General features: G+C 44.7%; 1 protein-coding gene across 1 annotated transcript in view; it reads left to right on the top strand.

The window, feature by feature from the left end:
• The window catches only part of LOC311125580 (centrosomal protein of 170 kDa-like), a 72,621-nt gene that overhangs the window by 6,198 nt on the left and 42,840 nt on the right, over nt 1–23,583 (top strand). Inside the window, 2 exon segments of the mRNA XM_084158416.1 lie at nt 13,880–14,027; nt 21,077–21,166. Coding sequence (XP_084014542.1) covers nt 13,923–14,027; nt 21,077–21,166 — 195 coding nt within the window. The 5' untranslated portion in view covers nt 13,880–13,922.

Genomic DNA, 23,583 nt, shown 5'->3' with positions numbered 1-23,583 from the left:
TCATTCTGATCTTGTTCCCAGTTATCAGTGCTTTAGTTCATTATGTTGCTGTCCAGCGGTTCTGAATATGCGATGCACACGACTGTCCACGTTTTTCTGTGCAATAACCTTTTGATTTGAACATTTGAAAAGTTTTAGCGTGTGTACTAGGCTATTTGATTTAATTTATATACAGTACCTGTCACGTTCGTTCATGGACGGGTCAGACCAAGGCACGGCGTGATATGCATACATGTTTATTTAAACTTAATAAACACTCGACAAAACAATAAACGAAACGAAACGTGAAGTCCAAGGTAGACACCAACAACATACCTCATACGGAACAAGATCCCACAACCCACTAGTGCCAATAGTCTGCCTAAGTATGGTCCCCAATCAGAGACAACGAGCGACAGCTGCCTCTGATTGGGAACCACACCGGCCAACATAGATCTAGACATACTAGATCCAAACATAGTAAATACAACATAGAAAATCACACCCTGACTCAACAAATAAGAGTCCCCAGAGTCAGGGCGTGACAGTACCCCCCCCCCCCCCCCCAAAGGTGCGGACTCTGACCGCACAACCTTTACTTAACAGGGTAGGGGCCGGGTGGGCATTCCGCCTCGGAGGCGGATCCGGCTCCGGGCGTGACAACCACCTATTCTCCGCCTCCCTGTTGCGCCCCTGGTCTGGTCTGGACCTCGGCGTGCTGCTTCCCCTCTCCTTCCTCCCACTATACTCCAAGCCCTGTCTGGACCCTGGTGTGGGAGACCCCGAACCTGGAGAGGGGCTGACGTCTGGGTCTGGACTGGAGCCGCTGACCGGAGCTGGACCGGGCACCGGTGGAGTGGACTCCTCAGGCTCCGGACTGGAGCCGCTGACCGGAGCTGGACTGGGCACCGGTGGAGCGGACTGCTCTGGCTCCGGAGTGGAGCCGCTGACCGGATCTGGATTTGACCCCGTTGGAGCGGACTGCTCTAGCTCCGGAGTGGAGCCGCTGACCGGAGCTGGATCAGGCACCGGTGGAGCGGACTGCTCTGGCTCCGGAGTGGAGCCGCTGACCGGAGCTGGACTGGACCCCGTTGGAGTGGACTGCTCTGGCTCCGGAGTGGAGCAGCTGACCGGAGCTGGATCAGGCACCGGTGGAGCGGACTACTCTGGCTCCGGACTGGAGCTGCTGACTGGTGCCGGACCAGGCACCGGTGGAACGGGCACGGGCCGTGCCGGACTGGACACACTCACCACTGGTCTGGTGCGAGGAGCAGGCACGGGCCGAACCGGACTAGGAACATGCACCACTGGCTTGGTGCGAGGAGCAGGAACAGGCCGGGCCGGGCTGGGAACACGCACCACTGGTTTGGTGCGAGGAGCAGGAACAGGCCGGACCGGGCTGGCGACGCGCACCACTAGCTTGGTGCGAGGAGCAGGAACGGGCCGGACCGGACTGTGAAGGCGAACTGGAGGTCTGGAGCGGAGAGCTGGCACAACCCGTCCTGGCTGGCTGCCCACTTTCGCACTACACGTGTGGGGCGCTGGCACAGGACGCACTGGACTGTGCACGCGCACTGGCGGTACAGTTCGTAGAACTGGCGCAGGATATGCGGGACCGAGGAGGCGTACTGGAGACCAAGAGCGTTGAGCCGGCACACCCCGTCCTGGCTGGATGCCCATCTTCGCACGGCACGTGTGTGGTGCAAGCACAGGACGTACAGCTCTGTGCCGGCGCACTGGCGACACAGTACGTAGCTCCGTATAACACGGAGCCTGCCCAGTCATACGCTTCCTCGCGTGAGTACGGGGAGTTGGCTCTGCTCTAACCCTAGGCTCCGCCAACCACCCCGTGTGCCCCCCCCCCCCCCCCCCCCCCCCCCCCCCAACATTTTCTTGGGGCTGCTTCTCGGGCTTCCTCCTCGACCGGCCTCCTCCGTGTTGCCGTTGCTCCTCTCCTGCGTGGGCATCTATCTACCTTAGCCCATGGTCCTTTCCCCGCGAATATCTCTTCCCATGACCACAATTTGCCCACCTGTGACATGGCTATTCGCTCCGCCTGGGCACGCTGCTTGGTCCTCGTTTGGTGGGATCTTCTGTCATGTTCGTTCATGGACGGGTCAGACCAAGGCGCAGCGTGATATGCATACATGTTTATTTAAACTTAATAAACACTCGACAAAACAATAAACGAAACGAAACGTGAAGTCCAAGGTAGACACCAACAACATACCTCATACGGAACAAGATCCCACAACCCACTAGTGCCAATAGGCTGCCTAAGTATGGTTCCCAATCAGAGACAACGAGCGACAGCTGCCTCTGATTGGGAACCACACCGGCCAACATAGATCTAGACATACTAGATCCAAACATAGAAAATACAACATAGAAAATCACACCCTGACTCAACAAATAAGAGTCCCCAGAGTCAGGGCGTGACAGTACCAGTCAAAAGTTTGGACACACGTACTCATTCAAGGGTTTTTCTTTATTTTTTACTATTTTCTACATTGTACAATAATAGTGAAGACATCAAAACTATGAAATAACACATATGGAATCATGTAGTAACCAAAAAAGTGTTAAACAAATCAAAATATATTTTATATTTGAGATTCTTGAAAGTAGCCACCCTTTGCCTTGATGACAGCTTTGCACACTCTTGGCATTCTCTCAACCAGCTTCACCTGGAATGCTTTTCCAACAGTCTTGAAGGAGTTCCCACATATGCTGAGCACTTGTTGGCTGCTTTTACTTCACTCTGCGGTCCAATTCATCCCAAACCATCTCAATTGGGTTGAGGTCAGGTGATTGTGGAGGCCAGGTCATCTGATGCAGCACTCCATCACTCGCCTTCTTGGTCAAATAGCCCTTACACAGCCTGTAGGTCTGTTGGGTCATTGTCCTGTTGAAAAACAAATGATAGTCCCACTAAGCGTAAACCAGATGGGATGGCATATCGCTGCAGAATGCTGTGGTAGCCATGCTGATTAAGTGTGCCTTGAATTCTAAATAAATCACAGACAGTGTCACCAGCAAAGCACCCCCACACCATCACACCTCCTCCTCCATGCTTCACGGTGGGAACCACACATGATCATCCGTTCACCTACTCTGCGTCTCACAAAGACACGGCACTGGTTGAGTGAATGCCAAGAGTGTGCAAAGCCAGTGTCTGCGATATCTGTTTGTATTGTTATCAGGTCTAATATTAGCAAGGGATGGTGTCTGAGGCCATGACACCCTCAAGGAATGGATACACAAGATCAATCGATTTTGTGGTTATATAAAATGTAGCCTGCTAGTGATGAGTAATCACTTCCATACCAAAAACATAAAAGAGTTAGATGGGAGTGCTGTGCAGCCTAGCTGTACGTCGTTTAAAGAAAGGATCCTTGTGTTTGATCTCTCCTTTTGTGAAGAGTCAGATATATACCTCTCTGTCTGCTGGTCTGGTCTGGCCTGGTCTGGCATGTCTGTAAATAATAGTGCAGTCATCTGGGACCAGAATACTACCTTGTTTTATCCTGGTTGATGCAGTCCTTTTTGTTGTTTATTGCCCTGGGCTTGCCTCCCTATGCTTTCTGACTGTCGATGCAGCCATTTATCAAAGTAAAGGGCTCTCATTGGCTCTGGGCCTGCTGAATCAAAGAAGAAGATCAGACAAGTCATTTACTTTATGACGTTTTACAATCTAGTTCATTTTAGTTGACAATAGGCCACATTTTACATGGCAGCCTTTACTGAAACACCTGCCTCAGCATCTTGGATATACAGTGGGGGAAAAAAAGTATTTAGTCAGCCACCAATTGTGCAAGTTCTCCCACTTAAAAAGATGAGAGAGGCCTGTAATTTTCATCATAGGTACACGTCAACTATGACAGACAAAATGAGATTTTTTTTTCTCCAGAAAATCACATTGTAGGATTTTTAATGAATTTATTTGCAAATTATGGTGGAAAATAAGTATTTGGTCAATAACAAAAGTTTCTCAATACTTTGTTATATACCCTTTGTTGGCAATGACACAGGTCAAACGTTTTCTGTAAGTCTTCACAAGGTTCTCACACACTGTTGCTGGTATTTTGGCCCATTCCTCCATGCAGATCTCCTCTAGAGCAGTGATGTTTTGGGGCTGTCGCTGGGCAACACAGACTTTCAACTCCCTCCAAAGATTTTCTATGGGGTTGAGATCTGGAGACTGGCTAGGCCACTCCAGGACCTTGAAATGCTTCTTACGAAGCCACTCCTTCGTTGCCCGGGCGGTGTGTTTGGGATCATTGTCATGCTGAAAGACCCAGCCACGTTTCATATTCAATGCCCTTGCTGATGGAAGGAGGTTTTCACTCAAAATCTCACGATACATGGCCCCATTCATTCTTTCCTTTACACGGATCAGTCGTCCTGGTCCCTTTGCAGAAAAACAGCCGCAAAGCATGATGTTTCCACCCCCATGCTTCACAGTAGGTATGGTGTTCTTTGGATGCAACTCAGCATTCTTTGTCCTCCAAACACGACGAGTTGAGTTTTTACCAAAAAGTTCTATTTTGGTTTCATCTGACCATATGACATTCTCCCAATCCTCTTCTGGATCATCCAAATGCACTCTAGCAAACTTCAGACGGGCCTGGACATGTACTGGCTTAAGCAGGGAGACACGTCTGGCACTGCAGGATTTGAGTCCCTGGCGGCGTAGTGTGTTACTGATGGTAGGCTTTGTTACTTTGGTCCCAGCTCTCTGCAGGTCATTCACAAGGTCCCCCCGTGTGGATCTGGGATTTTTGCTCACCGTTCTTGTGATCATTTTGACCCCACGGGGTGAGATCTTGCGTGGAGCCCCAGATCGAGGGAGATTATCAGTGGTCTTGTATGTCTTCCATTTCCTAATAATTGCCCCCACAGTTGATTTCTTCAAACCAAGCTGCTCACCTATTGCAGATTCAGTCTTCCCAGCCTGGTGCAGGTCTACAATTTTGTTTCTGGTGTCCTTTGACAGGTCTTTGGTCTTGGCCATAGTGGAGTTTGGAGTGTGACTGTTTGAGGTTGTGGACAGGTGTATTTTATACTGATAACAAGTCCAAACAGGTGCCATTAATACAGGTAACGAGTGGAGGACAGAGGAGCCTCTTAAAGAAGAAGTTACAGGTCTGTGAGAGCCAGAAATCTTGCTTGTTTGTAGGTGACCAAATACTTATTTTCCACCATAATTTGCAAATAAATTCATAAAAAATCCTACAATGTGATTTTCTGGGTTTTTTGTCCTCATTTTGTCTGTCATAGTTGACGTGTACCTATGATGAAAATTACAGGCCTCTCTCATCTTTTTAAGTGGGAGAACTTGCACAATTGGTGGCTGACTAAATACTTTTTTTCCCCACTGTATGTGGGAGTGCACAGATTGCCTATGCATTATTGTGTGTGTGTGTGCAGCTGGCTGTGATAGGTGGGCTGAGTCAGTAGCCCTGGCCTATGATGGGGTAAGGTGGCTGAGGGACTGTTGCATCATGTGGCCATGGCGCTACGTGGAGGATCCATGGTCACAGGAGGGAAACACATTAGAGACACCCGGAAGAGAACGCTCCCTTCCAATGTCACTTCCTCTCAGAGGGAGCCTGACATATGATTGGCTTAGAGAGGAGGGAAGGATTTTGAATGGCTGGAATGAGAGCACCATACTACATTTACATTTACGTCATTTAGCAGATGCTCTTATCCAGAGCGACTTACAAATTGGTGCATTCACCTTATGATAGCCAATGGGACAACCACTTTACAATTAATTTTTTGTATAGTTTTCAAAGTTTTTTTTTTTTTTAATTTTTAGAGTATATTTTTAATTTTCATTTGTTTTATATATATATATTGTTTTTTTATTTTGTTTTTTAAAATTTATTTATTTATTTTTGTGGGGGTGGGTAGAAGGATTACTTTTATACTATCCCAGGTATTCCTTAAAGAGGTAGGGTTTCAAGTGTCTCCGGAAGGTGGTCAGTGACTCCGCTGTCCTGGCGTCATGAGGGAGCTTGTTCCACCATTGGGGTGCCACTCTAAGCGTTTGTATAGCCTGTGCGGAGAGGAGGGAACAGGGATAGACAGACACATAGTTGACAGGCTACAGAAAAGGCTACAATAATGCAAAGGAGATCGTAATGACATTAACTAAGCATCTGGGAAAGCGAGAGAGCGGGGCCTCCCTCACGTTTCACTGAAACACTCAAATATAACTCTCCCAACTTCCACTTTAGATTAATAGACTTTAGTTAGTGTCTGATCGGTTAGCGATGTTACCAAACAGACTAGTTCTGTCTCTTACCTCTAGTTAGTGTCTGGTCTGTTAGCGATGTTACCAACATACTAGTTCTGTCTCTTACCTCTAGTTAGTGTCTGGTCTATTAGCGATGTTACCAAACAGACTAGTTCTGTCTCTTACCTCTAGTTAGTGTCTGGTCTATTAGCGATGTTACCAAACAGACTAGTTCTGTCTCTTACCTCTAGTTAGTGTCTGGTCTGTTAGCGATGTTACCAAACAGACTAGTTCTGTCTCTTACCTCTAGTTAGTGTCTGGTCTGTTAGCGATGTTACCAACAGACTAGTTCTGTCTCTTACCTCTAGTTAGTGTCTGGTCTATTAGCGATGTTACCAAACAGACTAGTTCTGTCTCTTACCTTTAGTTAGTGTCTGGTCTGTTAGCGATGTTACCAAACAGACTAGTTCTGTCTCTTACCTCTAGTTAGTGTCTGGTCTGTTAGCGATGTTACCAAACAGACTAGTTCTGTCTCTTACCTCTAGGTAGTGTCTGGTCTATTAGCGATGTTACCAAACAGACTAGTTCTGTCTCTTACCTCTAGTTAGTGTCTGGTCTGTTAGCGATGTTACCAAACAGACTAGTTCTGTCTCTTACCTCTAGTTAGTGTCTGACTCTGAATTGTTTAAAAGGGTGTGTTTATCTGCCAGAGGAAGAAATATGTAACAGCTAATCATACATATTGTGAAATCTTATGAGAGTACCTGGCTTAGTGGAAAATAGGGGGGAGATGGGCTTTCTACCAGCCAAAACCATGAAGTTATTCCTTAAAGGTCCAATGCAGCAGTTTGTATCTTATTATCAAATCATTTCTGGGTAACAATTAAGTACTGAAAAAAAATACAAGTGAAATGTGTTTTCAACTCTAGTGATGATTTTGTCACAAAAACCTTTGCGTGATATAAATGAGTCATTGCAGATGGCACGGATAGACATGGCCGCCTGGTTTCAGGCTCCTAAGCAACTTGACAATATTATTTTTAATGTTATTCCTCAGGTTATTAGCCCAGAACGTCCTTTGCATTATTACATACAGCCGGAAATAACTTTTGGATATCAGAAAGGCGGTAACTCACCAGCATTTCGACCAGGAATACGACTTTCCTGAATTGGATCCTTTGTTCGTACCTTCCAAGGCGATTGAACTTATCCCAGAGGCAGCTCCAAGACACCATCGGCGGAGAAGAGGTATTTGGAGTGGACTTTTAGTCCGACTCTGGAGGCGTACACACCATCCACCGCTTCCAAGTATATTACTCGCTAATGTTCAGTCCCTGGACAATAAAGTTGACGAGCTCAGGGTGAGGATCTCCAGAGAGACATCAGGGACTGTAACATACTCTGTTTCACAGAGTCATGGCTCTCTCCGGATATACTATCCCCGTCCATTCAGTCAGCTGGGTTTTCAATACATCGTGCGGATAGGAATAAAGAACTCTCCGGTAAGAAGAAAGGCGGAGGTGTATGTTTCATGATTAACTACTCATGGTGTGATTGTGGTAACGTACAGGAACTCAAGTCCTTTTGTTCACCCGACCTAGAATACTTCACAATAAAATGCAGACTGCATTATCTCCCTAGAGAATCTTCTGACTGAGTTCATCAGGAAGTGTATAGGGGATGTTGTTCCCACTTTGACGATTAAAACCTATCCAAACCAAAAACCGTGGATAGATGGCAGCATTCGCGCAAAACTGAAAGCGTGAACTATCGCATTTAACCACGGCAAGGTGAATGGGAATATGATCAAATACAAACAGTGCAGTTATGCCCTCCGTAAGGCAATCAAACAGGCAAAACAGTCAGTATAGAGACAAAGTGGAGTCGCAATTCAATGGCTGAGACATGGCAGGGACTCCAGACAATCACGGATTATAAAGGGAAAACCAGCCACGTCGCGGACACCGATGTCTTGCTCCCGGACAAGCTAAACACTTTCTTCGCCCGCTTTGAGGATAACACAGTGCCGCCGACACGGGCCGCTCCCGAGGACTGTGAGCTCTCGCTCTCTGTGGCCGACGTGAGTAAGACGTTCAAGTGTGTTAACCCTCGCAAGGCTGTCGGCCCAGACGTCATCCCTAGCCGCGCGTAGACGGCATCCCTAGCCATGCACAGACCAGCTGGCTGGAGTGTTTACAGACATATTCAATCTCTCCCTATCCCAGTCTGCTGTCCCCACTTGCCTCAAGATGTCCACCATTATTCTTGTACCCAAGAAAGTGATGGTAACTGAAATAAATGACTATGGTCCCGTAGCACTCACTTCTGCCATCATGAAGTGCTTTGAAAAGCTAGTTAAGGATCATATCACCTCCACCTTACCCAACACCCTAGACCCACTGCAATCTGCATACCACCCCAATAGATCCACAGATGATGCAATCGCCATTGCACTGCACACTGCCCTATCCCATCTGGACAAGAGGAATACCTATGTAAGAATGCTGTTCATTGACTACAGCTCAGCCTTCAACACCATAGTACCCTCCAAGCTCATCATTAAGCTTGGGGCCCTGGGTCTGAACCCTGCCCTACGCAACTGGGTCCTGGACTTCCTGACGGGCCGCCCCCAGGTGGTGAAGGTAGGAAACAACACCTCCACTACGCTGATCCTCAACACAGGGGCCCCACAAGGGTGCGTGCTCAGCCCCCTCCTGTACTCCCTGTTCACCCATGACTGCGTGGCCAAGCACGCCTCCAACGCAATCATCAAGTTTGCAGACGACACAACAGTGGTAGGCCTTATTACCAACAACGACGAGACAGCGTAAAGGGAGTAGGTGAGGGCCCTGGCGGAGTGGTGCCAGGAAAATAACCTCTCCCTCAACGTCAACAAAACGAAGGAGCTCATCGTGGACTTCAGGTGACAGCAGAGGGAGCACCCCCCTATCCACATCGATGGGGCCGCAGTGGAGGTGAAAAGTATCAAGTTCTTCGGCGTACAAATCACTGACAATCTAAAATGGCTGAAGACATTTGGCTTGGCCCCTAAGACCCCCACAAAGACCCTTTACAGATGCACCATTGAGTGCATCCTGTCAGGCTGTATCACCGCCTGGTACGGCAACTGCACTGTCCACAACCGCAGGGCTCTCCAGAGGTTGGTGCGGTCAGCCCATTGTATCACTGGGAGCACACTGCCTGCCCTTCAGGACATCTACAGCACCCGGTGTCAAAGGAAGGCCAAAAAGTTCCTCAAGGACCTCAGCCACCCGAGCCACGCCCTGTTCACCCCGCTATCACCCAGAAGGCGAGGTCAGTACAGGTGCATCAAAGCTAGGACTGAGAGACTCAAAAACAGCTTCTATCTCAAGGCCATCAGACTGTTAAATAGCCATCACTAGCCGGCCTCACCCAGTACCCTGCCCTGAACTTAGTCACTGTCACTAGCCGGCTAACACCCAGTTACTCATCCCTGCATCCTAGAGGCTGCTGCCCTATGTACATAGTCATGGAACACTGGTCACTTTAATAATGTAACACTGGTCACTAATAATGTTTGCACACTGTTTTACCCATTTCATATGTATATACTGTATTCTAGTCAAGTCCATCCTATTTAACTATTGCTGTACATATACTATTCTATCCACGTATTCTACAGATATACTATATATTCTATCCACATACTGTCCATAATGTCTATACATCCCATCACATATATATTTCTACTCCGGACTCCGACATTGCTTGTCCTAATATTTCTATATTTCTTAATTCCATTCTTTTACTTTTAGATTTGCATGTATTGTTGTGTATTGTTAGATATTACTGCATTGTTGGATCTAGGAACACAAGCATTTCGCTACACTCGCAATAACATCTGCTAAATATGTGTATGCGACCAATAAAATATGATGTGCCCACTTTGGTCTTGGCACGTGCGCTCTAGAGAACAGATCGCCAGATACAGTGCGGCTATAGCCTACATGATGATATTATTATGGACAAAAGAGCCAGATTATTTTTATTTGTCAATTGGTAGTCAAAACATCGATCATCATGTCACCAGTATAAGACCCTCAATATTTATTGGAAAGGAGCATCAAGCTCATCACCATACACTTTCACCACCCTGTGAAGTTCATCATTATTTATTTAATCTGTAGCCTAATCAACTGCATGGTTTCCTGAGTCGTGGGAGGACCACACAACATATCATCGCGTGACTCCAAGTTTACTTCGATATGATGGTTATTATATCAATATTTGCGTTTCCACCGCCACCCCTCCCACCAAAACAGGCTGACATTTCAGCCGGTCTTTTCAATCTTACACTAAAAGGGCATTATCATAATTTTCACAATTTCACAGTATTATTCCAAACTCATAGTGTAGAAATATACATGAAACACAAGGAAATCACATTTTTGACTGCACTGGGCCTTTAAACCACAACAAGGATGTTACAGGATGATAAGGGGGCAGAGATGAGGATTTTGCAACAACTCAGCTGTTTTGAAATGGCATGAAATTGTCTAGCAATCCACAGTCCTCACAGGACATTACAAACAAGACCAACATATTGTACAGAATCAGTGTTAGAAGTCTTGCAGTGTAGAGGACTACTCTGCCAGAGATCCACCTGGCTTGCAGGCCTGCCTCATGTCTCAGCCTTTGACACATTCTCCCCCCAGATCCAACCACTTTAAGCCAATGGCAAATCAACATTGGCATGCATGCAGTGGGTTGTGGGTTGTAGGTTAGGCGTTTAGCAGGGATTGAGTCCTGTCAGAGCTGCATGTGTGCTGCAGGAGAGATACAGACAGACAGACAGGCAGACAGCTCTAACCCAGTACAGATGTTGGACCTTAATTTGATCACTCGCTGAGAATTTTCCTGCACCACAGGAAATGCAGATGAGCTTTGTGATTTACCTAAATTCACTGAAAACCCACATTAACACATGGTTATATTAACAGTATTGCACTTTTCATGTAGCCGACTTTTGGCCAGCTAATAGCCTTACCACTGATCAAACAACATTATGGACTAAACATTCAAATCCTGTTGCTGCAGGATTATTTTGCTGTGACAATACTGGTCAAATTAAGATCCTACACCTGTATATTCCCCAGCTGTGAAGACTCTTTCATGTGGGATTAAGAGGCTTTTCTTTATGGTGGTTGTATTGAGCCTCCTGGTTGTACTGAGCCTCCTGGTTGTACTGAGCCTCCTGTTTGTACCTCCTGGTTGTACTGAGCCTCCTGGTTGTACTGAGCCTCCTGGTTGTACCTCATGGCTATACTGAGCCTCCTGGTTGTACTGAGCCTCCTGGTGATACCTCCTGGTTGTACCTCCTGGCTGTACTGAGCCTCCTGGCTGTGCCATATCTCCTGAGTGGCGCAGTGGTCTAAGGCACTGCATCGCAGTGCTAACTGTGCCACTAGAGATCCTGGTTCGAATCCAGGCTCTGTCGCAGCCGGCCGTGACCGGGAGACTCATGGGCGGCGCACAATTGGCCCAGCATCGTCCAGGGTAGGGGAGGGAATGGCCGGCAGGGATGTAGCTCAGTTGATAGAGCATGGCGTTTGCAACGCCAGGGTTGTGGGTTTGATTCCCACGGGGGGCCAGTATAAAAAAAAATAATGTATTCAATAAATGTAAGTCGCTCTGGGTAAGAGCGTCTGCTAAATGACTAAAATGTAAATGTAAATGTTATATTCTCTATAACCCTGGATTCTGCGCTGGCTTCTCCTGGACTAATGACTCCCTGTGGTTAGGCCTTTGATTCCTGGGCTCCAGTGGGGAGAAACACTACACAGTCATGCTATCCTGCTACAGTCTATGTAGGCTACAGAAAAGGTTATTCCGTCATTCTTAATCCCAATTGGTAATTTTAATCTTCCTTTGACCAAATAACTCGACATTGAAACACTCTTACTAGGATATGCCTTTTATATGGGCTCTTATGCAGTATATTTTTTGGGAAATTACAGAAATTCATTAAAATTGTATGAAATGGGAGACTAACTGGCAAGCACATGCACACATATTTTCTACTCCATCCAAAGCAATGTGAATTACTTTGAATACAGAACAAAAGGTTGAAGGTCAGGTAATATTACAATAAAACCCTTTGGTGCAGGATGGGCACCCAATAAACACTTTCTACAGTGTGCCAAAGCTTCTTCTTTGATCGGGATAGTAATTGATCGGTACAGTAATTGATCGGTACAGTAATTGATCTGTACAGTAATTGATCTGTACAGTAATTGATCGGTACAGTAATTGATCGGTACAGTAATTGAAAACCCATGACCACATCCCAGATAAAACCTACAATACTGTTTCGTCCATTCTGGAGATGTGGGAAAACAAGCCGTGTGTCAAGGGGTTTGTCTCTGAAACATGATCAAATATTAATGGCACTCTTTCATGAACACTCCAACAAATACCGAAGCAGTAAATCGTTTGAGGAATATTTTACAGGCTAATCTGTAGGCAGACATATAATCTGGGCTCATGTTCTGCAAACACTCTGACGTGGGAGATGCACTCATAACTCAGATATAAAATATGATACTGCATGCTGTCACAGTGATACACCATTAAGTTGTGCATTCACTGCATGCTTATTTGATGGTCAGGGGTGGATAGGGGGGTCTATGAGGGATTGGGAGGGATTGGGAGGGAGCGAGATCTATCAGTTTTAGCACTATACAATATTTGGCAGAGCAGGAGAACAGTGTCTCATCACTAAGTGTGAAGAGGGGCTGTCACATTGTCACGGTTACTTGGCTCTTGTTTCAATGCCTTTGTTTATAAGAGGAATGCATGAATAAAGGATATTAAATTGTTTATTTTGCTCTTGCTGTGCTAATTGAATTAGCCCTTCGTGTATTTTTAATGAGCATTTATTAAGTAGAGTTACTTAAGAGGTCAGAGAAGTAAAAGTTGAGATAATTATTAAGTGTTTAATCTATCCTATGATTGACGTTACTTGGCATTAGAGGCTGCAAAATGGCAGTGAGCTCTTCCAGTTTCTGGTGTCAGCATGCAACCCTCTCTGTAGCCGGACATTTCTGTTTAAACAAACAGTTAAACACAGCACGCAGAAGGGAGTATGGAACTAACAATGGTAAGTTGGGTACCTTTCCCATAGTCACGGTAAATGAAAGATGTTTCACAGTGTTGTGACTTTCAAGAGGTCATGGAGGAGGGGGTTTGTACATGTGTATGTCAGGCAGTTGTGCCCTAAACCCTGAACAGTTGGAACTTGGAACTGCTCTATCTGACCTCCTTTTCAGTCCAACAGAAGAAGAAGAAACAGCATCTTGGGGTGGGTTGCTCACGCTCAGCCAAGATTCTTACATTACTTACTGTAGCATCTGGCAATGATCAGGGCCAACCAGGGTAGACACAGCTAGGAGGATGTATCTTCCTCAGACTGACCTAGCGCCCGTCAACACACGGCTACTCCAGATCCTCTCTGCTTGAGGGGGATGCAAGAATGTTTTTGGGACAGAGCTGTTTTGTATATACATTTTACTTCTTCTCTCTCGCTCTTCTTCTTTCCTAATTTACCCCTATATTTCCGTCTCTCTCTCTCTCTCTCTCTCTCTCTCTCTCTCTCTCTCTCTCTCTCTCTCTCAGTTTGACATATGGTTGGAGTGAGTAGCGTAGAGCCGTAGCAGAGATGAGTCTCACATCATGGTTCCTGGTAAACAGCGGGGGCACTCGTCACCGTCTGCCCCGGGAGATGATCTTCGTCGGCCGAGACGACTGCGAACTCATGCTGCAGGTGAGCATGGCTCCAATTTATACAACACAATATGATACAACACAACATGATACAACACAATATGATACAACACAACATGATACAACACAACATGATACAACACAACATGATACAACACAAAACAACATGATACAACACAACATGATACAACACAACACGATACAACACAACACGATACAACATGATACAACAAGATACAACACAACCTGTTACAACACAACATGATACAACACAACATGATACAACACGATACAACATAACACAACCTGTTACAACACAACATGATACAACACGATACAACATAACACAACACAACACGATACAACACAACACGATACAACATGATACAACAAGATACAACACAACACAACCTGTTACATCACAACATGATACAACACAACATGATACAACACAACACAACATGATACAACACAACATGATACAACACAAAACAACATGATACAACACAACATGATACAACACAACACAACAAGATACAACACAACACAACATGATACAACACAACATGATACAACACAACACGATACAACACAACATGATACAACACAACATGATACAACACAACATGATACAACACAACATGATACAACACAACACAACATGATACAACACAACACAACATGATACAACACAACACAACATGATACAACACAAAACAACATGATACAACACAACATGATACAACACAACACAACATGATACAACACAAAACAACATGATACAACACAACATGATACAACACAAAACAACATGATACAACACAACATGATACAACACAACACAACATGATACAACACAACACAACATGATATAACACAAAACAACATGATGCAACACAACATGATACAACACAAAACAACATGATACAACACAACATGATACAACACAACATGATATAACACAACACAACATGATACAACACAACATGATACAACACAACACAACATGATACAACACAATGTGACACAACACAACACAACATGATACAACACAACACAACATGATACAACACAACACAACATGATACAACACAATGTGACACAACACAACACAACATGATACAACACAAAACAACATGATACAACACAACATGATACAACACAACACACCATGATACAACACAACATGATACAACACAACACAACATGATACAACACAACATGATACAGCACAACATGATACAACACAACATGATACAACACAACATGATACAACACAACATGATACAACACAACACAGCATGATACAACACAAAACAAATGATACAACACAACATGATACAACACAACACAACATGATAGAACACAATGTGACACAACACAACACAATATGATACAACACAATGTGACACAACACAACATGATACAACACAACACGATATGATACATACACCCTAGTGTGTGTGTGTCTACGTCTGTGTGTGTGTGTCTGTGTGTGCATGTGTGCGTGTTCAAGTGTGCGTGTGTGTATGTCTGTGTGTCAGACAGATATTTATAGAAAGTGGGGCAGATACATGTTGAGTTAGGTCCATCCAGACAGGAGGGCTCCATAGGAAGTAGAGTGGCTGCTGGAGAATGGGTGTAGTGTAGCAGCATATATCATAGAATATTATTAGAGCTCTATTCAATCCATATTGCGGAAGATCCATGGTATTGCACGAGTCAAATTTAAAGGCAAGAGACTGCATTCACTGTAAACGCTTCATATGTCAACTCATTTGGGAAATTACCTATCAATTTAAATTGCGCTACAGTGTGGATCTTCAGCGTTACGGATTGAATTTAGGCCTTAGACATACACTACCGTTCAAAAGTTTGGGGTCACTTCGACATTTCCTTGTTTTCGAAAGAAAAGCAATTTTTTTGTCCATTAAAATAACATCAAATTGATCAGAAATACAGTGTAGACATTGTTAATGTTGTAAATGGCTATTGTAGCTGGAAACTGCTGATTTTTAATGGAATATCTACATAGGCGTACAGAGGCCCATTATCAGCAACAAACAGTCCTGTGTTCCACTGGCACATTGTGTTTGCTAATCCAAGTTTATCATTTTAAAAGGCTAATTGATCATTAGAAAACCCTTCTGCAATTATGTTAGCACAGCTGAAAACTGTTGTGCTGATTAACTGGCCTTCTTGAGACTAGTTGAGTATCTGGAGCATCATTAATTGTGGGTTAGATTAAAGGCTCAAAATGGCCAGAAACAAATAACTTTCTTCTGAAACTCGTCAGTCTATTCTTGTTCTGAGAAATGAAGGCTATTCCATGCGAGAAATTGGTAGAAACTGAAGATCTCGTACAATGCTGTGTACTACTCCCTTCACAGAACAGAACAATTCTGGCTCTAACCAGAATAGAAAGAGGAGTGGGAGGCCCCGGTGCACAACTGAGCAAGAGGACAAATACATTAGTGTCTAGTTTGAGAAACAGACGCCTCACAGGTCCTCAACTGGCAGCTTCATTAAATAGTACCCACAAAACACCAGTCTCAACGTCAACAGTGCAGTGGCGACTCCGGGATGCTAACCTTCTAGGCAGAGTTGCAAAGAAAAAGCCATATCTCAGACAGGCCAATAAAAATAAAAGATTAAGATGGGCAAAAGAACACAGACACTGGACAGAGGAAGATTGGAAAAAAGTGTTATGGACAGACGAATCGAAGTTTGAGGTGTTCGGATCACAAAGAAGAACATTTGTGAGACGCAGACCAAATGAAAAGATGCTGGATGAGTGCTTGATGCCATCTGTCAAGCATGGTGGAGGCAATGTGATGGTCTGGGGGTGCTTTGGTGGTGGTAAAGTGGGAGATTTGTACATGGTAAAAGGGATCTTGAAGAAGGAAGGCTATCACTCCATTTTGCAATTCCATGCCATACCCTGTGGACGGCGCTTGATTGGAGCCAATTTCCTCCTACAACAGGACAATGACCCAAAGCACAGCTCCAAACTATGCAATAACTATTTAGGGAAGAAGCAGTCAGCTGGTATTCTGTCTATAATGAAGTGGCCAGCACAGTCACTGGAGCTCAACCCTATTGAGCTGTTGTGGGAGCATCTTGACCATATGGTACGTAAGAAGTGCCCATCAAGCCATTCCAACTTGTGGGAGATGCTTCAGGAAGCATGGGGTGAAATCTCTTCAGATTACCTCAACAAATTGACAACTAGAATGCCAAAGGTCTGCAAGGCTGTAATTGCTGCAAATGGAGGATTCTTTGACGAAAGCAACGTTTGAATGGTAGTGTAGGTTTCAAAGCAACAGCAATGGTAGTAAAACAAATTGTTAAACCTATTGGTTGTAGGTCAACCCTTAAAAAAGTAGTCACAGTACAACTTAAATAGAAGATATGAATGTACTTTCCGTGCTCCTTGATGTCAACTCTGAATCTAACTAAATTACACATTCCACGGCAACTTAAGTAGTTGATTACTCACTGGCCAGGTTTACTTATTGCCTGTCCTCTTTCTGCCAGGCCCTGACTCTGTATAACGACGAGTACATTTATTTTCAAGGAACTGAGTTGCCTGTGTGTGGCAATACCGACAATGCTTCAGTCCTTAACTCTGAGACACTTGAAACCCTGCTTTCACAAACCCTGGCTTCACAAACCCTGGCTTCACAAACACTCCCTTCACAGACCCTGGCTTCACAAAGCCTGGCTACACAAACCCTGCCTTCACAAACCCTGGCTTCACAAACCCTTGCTTCACAAACCCTGCCTTCACAAACCCTGGCTTCACAAACCCTGGCTTCACAAACACTGCCTTCACAAACCCTGGCTTCACAAAGCCTGGCTACACAAACCCTGCCTTCACAAACCCTGGCTTCACAAACCCTTGCTTCACAAACCCTGCCTTCACAAACCCTGGCTTCACAAACACTGGCTTCACAAAGCCTGGCTACACAAACCCTGCCTTCACAAACCCTGGCTTCACAAACCCTTGCTTCACAAACCCTGCCTTCACAAACCCTGGCTTCACAAACACTGCCTTCACAAACCCTGGCTTCACAAACCCTGGCTTCACAAACCCTGGCTTCACAAACCCTGGCTTCACAAACACTGGCTTCACAAACACTGGCTTCACAAACCCTGGCTTCACAAACCCTGGCTTCACAAACCCTGGCTTCACAAACCCTGGCTTCACAAACCCTGGCTTCACAAACACTGTTGGAGACACTAATCAAAGAGTCCTCATTCAACCTCCTCAATCCTCAGTTTGTCCCTGTCTACTAATGAGTATATAATTAAGCAGCAGGTCATTAATACATCAGCACATCTCCAATAGGAGTTAGAAGGTACCATGCTAAATGGCTTCTAAAGAACAAGCAGTTCAGAGTGCCAGCACTACTAGTTAGTAACAGTCAAATCTGGACTACTCCCACTAGGCCACTACTAGTTAGGAACAGTCAAATCTGGACTACTCCCACTAGGCCACTACTAGTTAGTAAAAGTCAAATCTGGACTACTCCCACTAGGCCACTACTAGTTAGTAAAAGTCAAATCTGGACCACTCCCACTAGGCCACTACTAGTTAGGAACAGTCAAATCTGGACCACTCCCACTAGGCCACTACTAGTTAGTAAAAGTCAAATCTGGACCACTCCCACTAGGCCACTACTAGTTAGTAACAGTCAAATCTGGACCACTCCCACTAGGCCACTACTAGTTAGGAACAGTCAAATCTGGACTACTCCCACTAGGCCACTACTAGTTAGTAACAGTCAAATCTGGACTACTCCCACTAGGCCACTACTAGTTAGGAACAGTCAAATCTGGACCACTCCCACTAGGCCACTACTAGTTAGGAACAGTCAAATCTGGACTACTCCCACTAGGCCACTACTAGTTAGGAACAGTCAAATCTGGACTACTCCCACTAGGCCACTACTAGTTAGTAAAAGTCAAATCTGGACTACTCCCACTAGGCCACTACTAGTTAGGAACAGTCAAATCTGGACCACTCCCACTAGGCCACTACTAGTTAGGAACAGTCAAATCTGGACCACTCCCACTAGGCCACTACTAGTTAGTAAAAGTCAAATCTGGACTACTCCCACTAGGCCACTACTAGTTAGTAAAAGTCAAATCTGGACCACTCCCACTAGGCCACTACTAGTTAGGAACAGTCAAATCTGGACCACTCCCACTAGGCCACTACTAGTTAGTAAAAGTCAAATCTGGACCACTCCCACTAGGCCACTACTAGTTAGTAAAAGTCAAATCTGGACTACTCCCACTAGACCACTTCTAGTTAGTAAAAGTCAAATCAAAGGGTCATGTTTATGTTTGAAATGATTTATTCCACGAAGGCATTCATCTCTCATGCTGTTTTCTACAATAGGCTATGCTATCTACAGTAGACTTATGTTAGTATAAACACTGTGTTATATTTTACACTTATATATAACAAGTCATTTTCACCATGACACTTAGTTACTTCAAATCCAGCACTGACATGCATGCTTTAGTAGACACTCCCTCTCGCTTCATTCTCCTGAATCACATGTTTTCATGCTCTGAACAGAGAGAGAACAGAGAAGATTCCAGTAGGCCTGCGTGTGGATGATGTAGCTCTCTGTGTGGATGCTTGATATGATATCTCCTCTGCAGTGTGGAACTGGGAGAAACTGTAGGTGAGCTGTTGCATGCTTGCAGGGCTGTGTGTCTTCATTACAGTTAGGCCAGATCAAACGAGCCCTGATATCAGACATGCAGTGTGGCACACAGAGATTAGTTGCAGGGGGTTGGAGATGAAGCTCCCAGCAGGCCTCTCTTTTTCTCTCAGTTCAGGTTGGGATCCTTATTCCAGATATGTGAGTTTACAGTAACTTGATGATTGTGAGTCATGCATTGATGTCAATGGAAGATTTGTGTGAAAACTCGAGTTATGCACACAGAATTTTGGATATCTGCCACACATCGGTTAGCCATACCTGCAGTTAAACATATAACCACTTATTTCCTTACAGCTTCGAAACGGACTGGTTTATAAAGACCGTATTATTCAGACCTAGGCTACTTGGCATGGAGCGACATCAGAAAGGCCTCTTCTCTCTGTTTGTATCTGCTCTGTGTGAGAACTCTCCATGTGTCCTTCATCCATAGTGCTATTATGATGGTGCCATGACTCATGACAATTTGAATTGTGAGCTGAATTTGGCATTGAATCTAGAGATGCTGATAATTTGGCATTGAATCTAGAGATGCTGATAATTTGGCATTTAATCTAGAGATGCTGATAATTTGGCATTGAATCTAGAGATGCTGATAATTTGGCTTTGAATCTAGAGATGCTGATAATTTGGCATTGAATCTAGAGATGCTGATAATTTGGCATTTAATCTAGAGATGCTGATAATTTGGCATTGAATCTAGAGATGCTGATAATTTGGCATTGAATCTAGAGATGCTGATAATTTGGCATTGAATCTAGAGATGCTGATAATTTGGCATTGAATCTAGAGATGCTGATAATTTGGCGTTGAATCTAGAGATGCTGATAATTTGGCGTTGAATCTAGAGATGCTGATTGTGTTGTTTAGTGCACATCCCTGATCCATTCCATAAAGGTGGTAGTATAGACGCTTTAAATAAATCCCACTCTACTGAGCTGATGAGGCGCTCTCTGGAGAAAACATCTATACTATCTCTCTTCCTCCCTCCACTTCCCCTACATGTTGTATCTGTCTTGGTGTGTGTTTGTGCTTCCATCTCTGTCTGTGGGAGAATAAAACAGGGCCTAACTGCCTTATAAATGGAAATATACATACCTCTGTGTTGCAAAAATATAATCTGACCTCAAAGCAGAATTGTGTTAACAATAAATGTTATTCCTCCTCCAAACACTGACATTGCCACAAGGTTGATGTTTAAACTATCACAGCACACACTGTTATCATCATAGCAAAAACATTTCAAGTTCAGCATTGATATCAAGTTACCATTCAAAGCATTGATATCAAGTTACCATTCAACAATGTGTAACACCATTACTGACTGGGACTGTTGGGTTTGTGTTTACAGTCGCGGAGTGTTGACAAGCAGCATGCAGTCATCAACTATGAGGTGATCAGCGATGAGCACAAAGTCAAGGACCTGGGCAGCCTGAACGGGGTGAGTTAAAGAAGGGTGAACGGGTAGAGGAGGAGAAGGCATGTAAAAGGGTCAGAGGTTGTGCTACATCTTTAGGCCAATAAATTTTGCTCCAGCTTTGACTTGAGAGGAATTGACAGGGCTGTTTATTACCTCACCTGTAAATGTGTGTCACATGGCATTAACATAATGCATTTTCAAATGACGTGCCCCTTTATTCTACACCATAAACTTTTCACGGTAGAGTTAAACCATGTTTTAGAGCTCTTCCTGTCACATGGTGTGTGTGAGTCATGTGTTAGTTGTCCTAGTTCTGCTGATTGCTCAGTGTGTAGGCTAACCCACTAGCCTGGAACAACTGTGAAGCATTCTCCCAAGCAGGAAGCTGGAGTCATAAGCTCTTCCTCCTGAGTCATGCTTCAGGATTCCTCCCCCGCCATCCGAGGGCCCGTGGCGACAGGAAGTAGCACTACATCCCATGCTGGGCCAGTCAGAGCCTGACTGCTGAATGCCCTGCACATCTTACTCATCTTTAGGATAGATCTTGAATCATAAGGGAAGTCAACAGTGTATGTTCAATCTGTCTGTCCAGGACACTGTTCTGATAAATTCTGATAGCAACAACAGCTAGTCTACAGTCATAACTGTATCTTCTAACTAGACACTGTAACCACCTCTCAGCTAACACTTAGACTACCCAATTTAGTTTAACTTTTAGAGTGACTTTAAACAGGACTTGTGACTATTTAAAAAATATGGTGATTTTTCTTTTTATACTCTCCATGAAGGACCCAGGTAGAAAAAAGTACCTCTTGTCCCCTTCATCAAATTCTGTCACACTATTTAGAGGTCAGACAGAGACAGGCACAGAGTCAGGAAACTTAATCAGTGTCAGTGATGATTGAAAATGCTTGGTCAGTGAGGCCAGAGCTGCCAGTGTTTTCCTGGCTCTGCTCTGCACCCATCATCTGACATACCTTCCATAAACAGGCCCCATCAGCCGACATACCTTCCATAAACAGGCCCCATCATCTGACATACCTTCCATAAACAGGCCCCATCAGCTGACATACCTTCCATAAACAGGCCCCATCAGCGGACATACCTTCCATAAACAGGCCCCATCATCTGACATACCTTCCATAAACAGGCCCCATCAGCTGACATACCTTCCATAAACAGGCCCAATCATCTGACATACCTTCCATAAACAGGCCCCATCATATGACATACCTTCCATAAACAGGCCCCATCAGCTGACATACCTTCCATAAACAGGCCCCATCATCTGACATACCTTCCATAAACAGGCCCCATCATCTGACATACCTTCCATAAACAGGCCCCATCAGCTGACGTACCTTCCATAAACAGGGCCCATCATCTGACATACCTTCCATAAACAGGCCCCATCAGCTGACATACCTTCCATAAACAGGCCCCATCAGCTGACATACCTTCCATAAACAGGCCCCATCATCTGACATACCTTCCATAAACAGGCCCCATCAGCTGACATACCTTCCATAAACAGGCCCCATCAGCTGACATACCTTCCATAAACAGGCCCCATCATCTGACATACCTTCCATAAACAGACCCCATCAGCTGACATACCTTCCATAAACAGGCCCCATCAGCTGACATACCTTCCATAAATAGGCCCCATCATCTGACATACCTTCCATAAATAGGCCCCATCATCTGACATACCTTCCATAAACAGGCCCCATCAGCTGACATACCTTCCATAAACAGGCCCCATCATCTGACATACCTTCTATAAACAGGCCCCATCAGCTGACATACCTTCCATAAATAGGCCCCATCATCTGACATACCTTCCATAAACAGGCCCCATCAGCTGACATACCTTCCATAAACAGGCCCCATCATCTGACATACCTTCCATAAACAGGCCCCATCATCTGACATACCTTCCATAAACAGGCCCCATCATCTGACATACCTTCTATAAACAGGCCCCATCAGCTGACATACCTTCCATAAACAGGCCCCATCATCTGACATACCTTCCATAAACAGGCCTCATCAGCCGACATACCTTCCATAAACAGGCCCCAGCTGACATTTTTCACATCACCTGAGTATTTAAGGCAATCTTTCCTTTTATAATGGCACTATGGCTGGTTGTTATGGGAGGTTGGAGAGACCTGCAAGAAAGCCAGAAATCACATTTACTTAAGATTTTTACAGTCCTGATGTAATACAACCCTGATCCAATTTCTAGCCATCACCTTTTGCCTGCAGGTTTGTGATGATTTGTAACTGAGAATGAAAGGTAATTTGATTATATTCTGGATTAAGTGTAGCCTGAAATGAAGTGTAATGGGAACAGTTTCCCTAAATTCATTATGTAACTCAAGTCTGAGCCACAAGGGTTTTAAGCAATGAAAACTGGGCTGGCCCGCCTTGCA

This window comes from Coregonus lavaretus (genome assembly GCF_964263955.1).
Source record: "Coregonus lavaretus genome assembly, chromosome: 1".
Classification (NCBI taxonomy): Eukaryota; Metazoa; Chordata; class Actinopteri; order Salmoniformes; family Salmonidae; genus Coregonus; species Coregonus lavaretus.
Note: the sequence above shows the minus strand (reverse complement) of the source record. Positions and strands in the feature narration are given on the sequence as shown.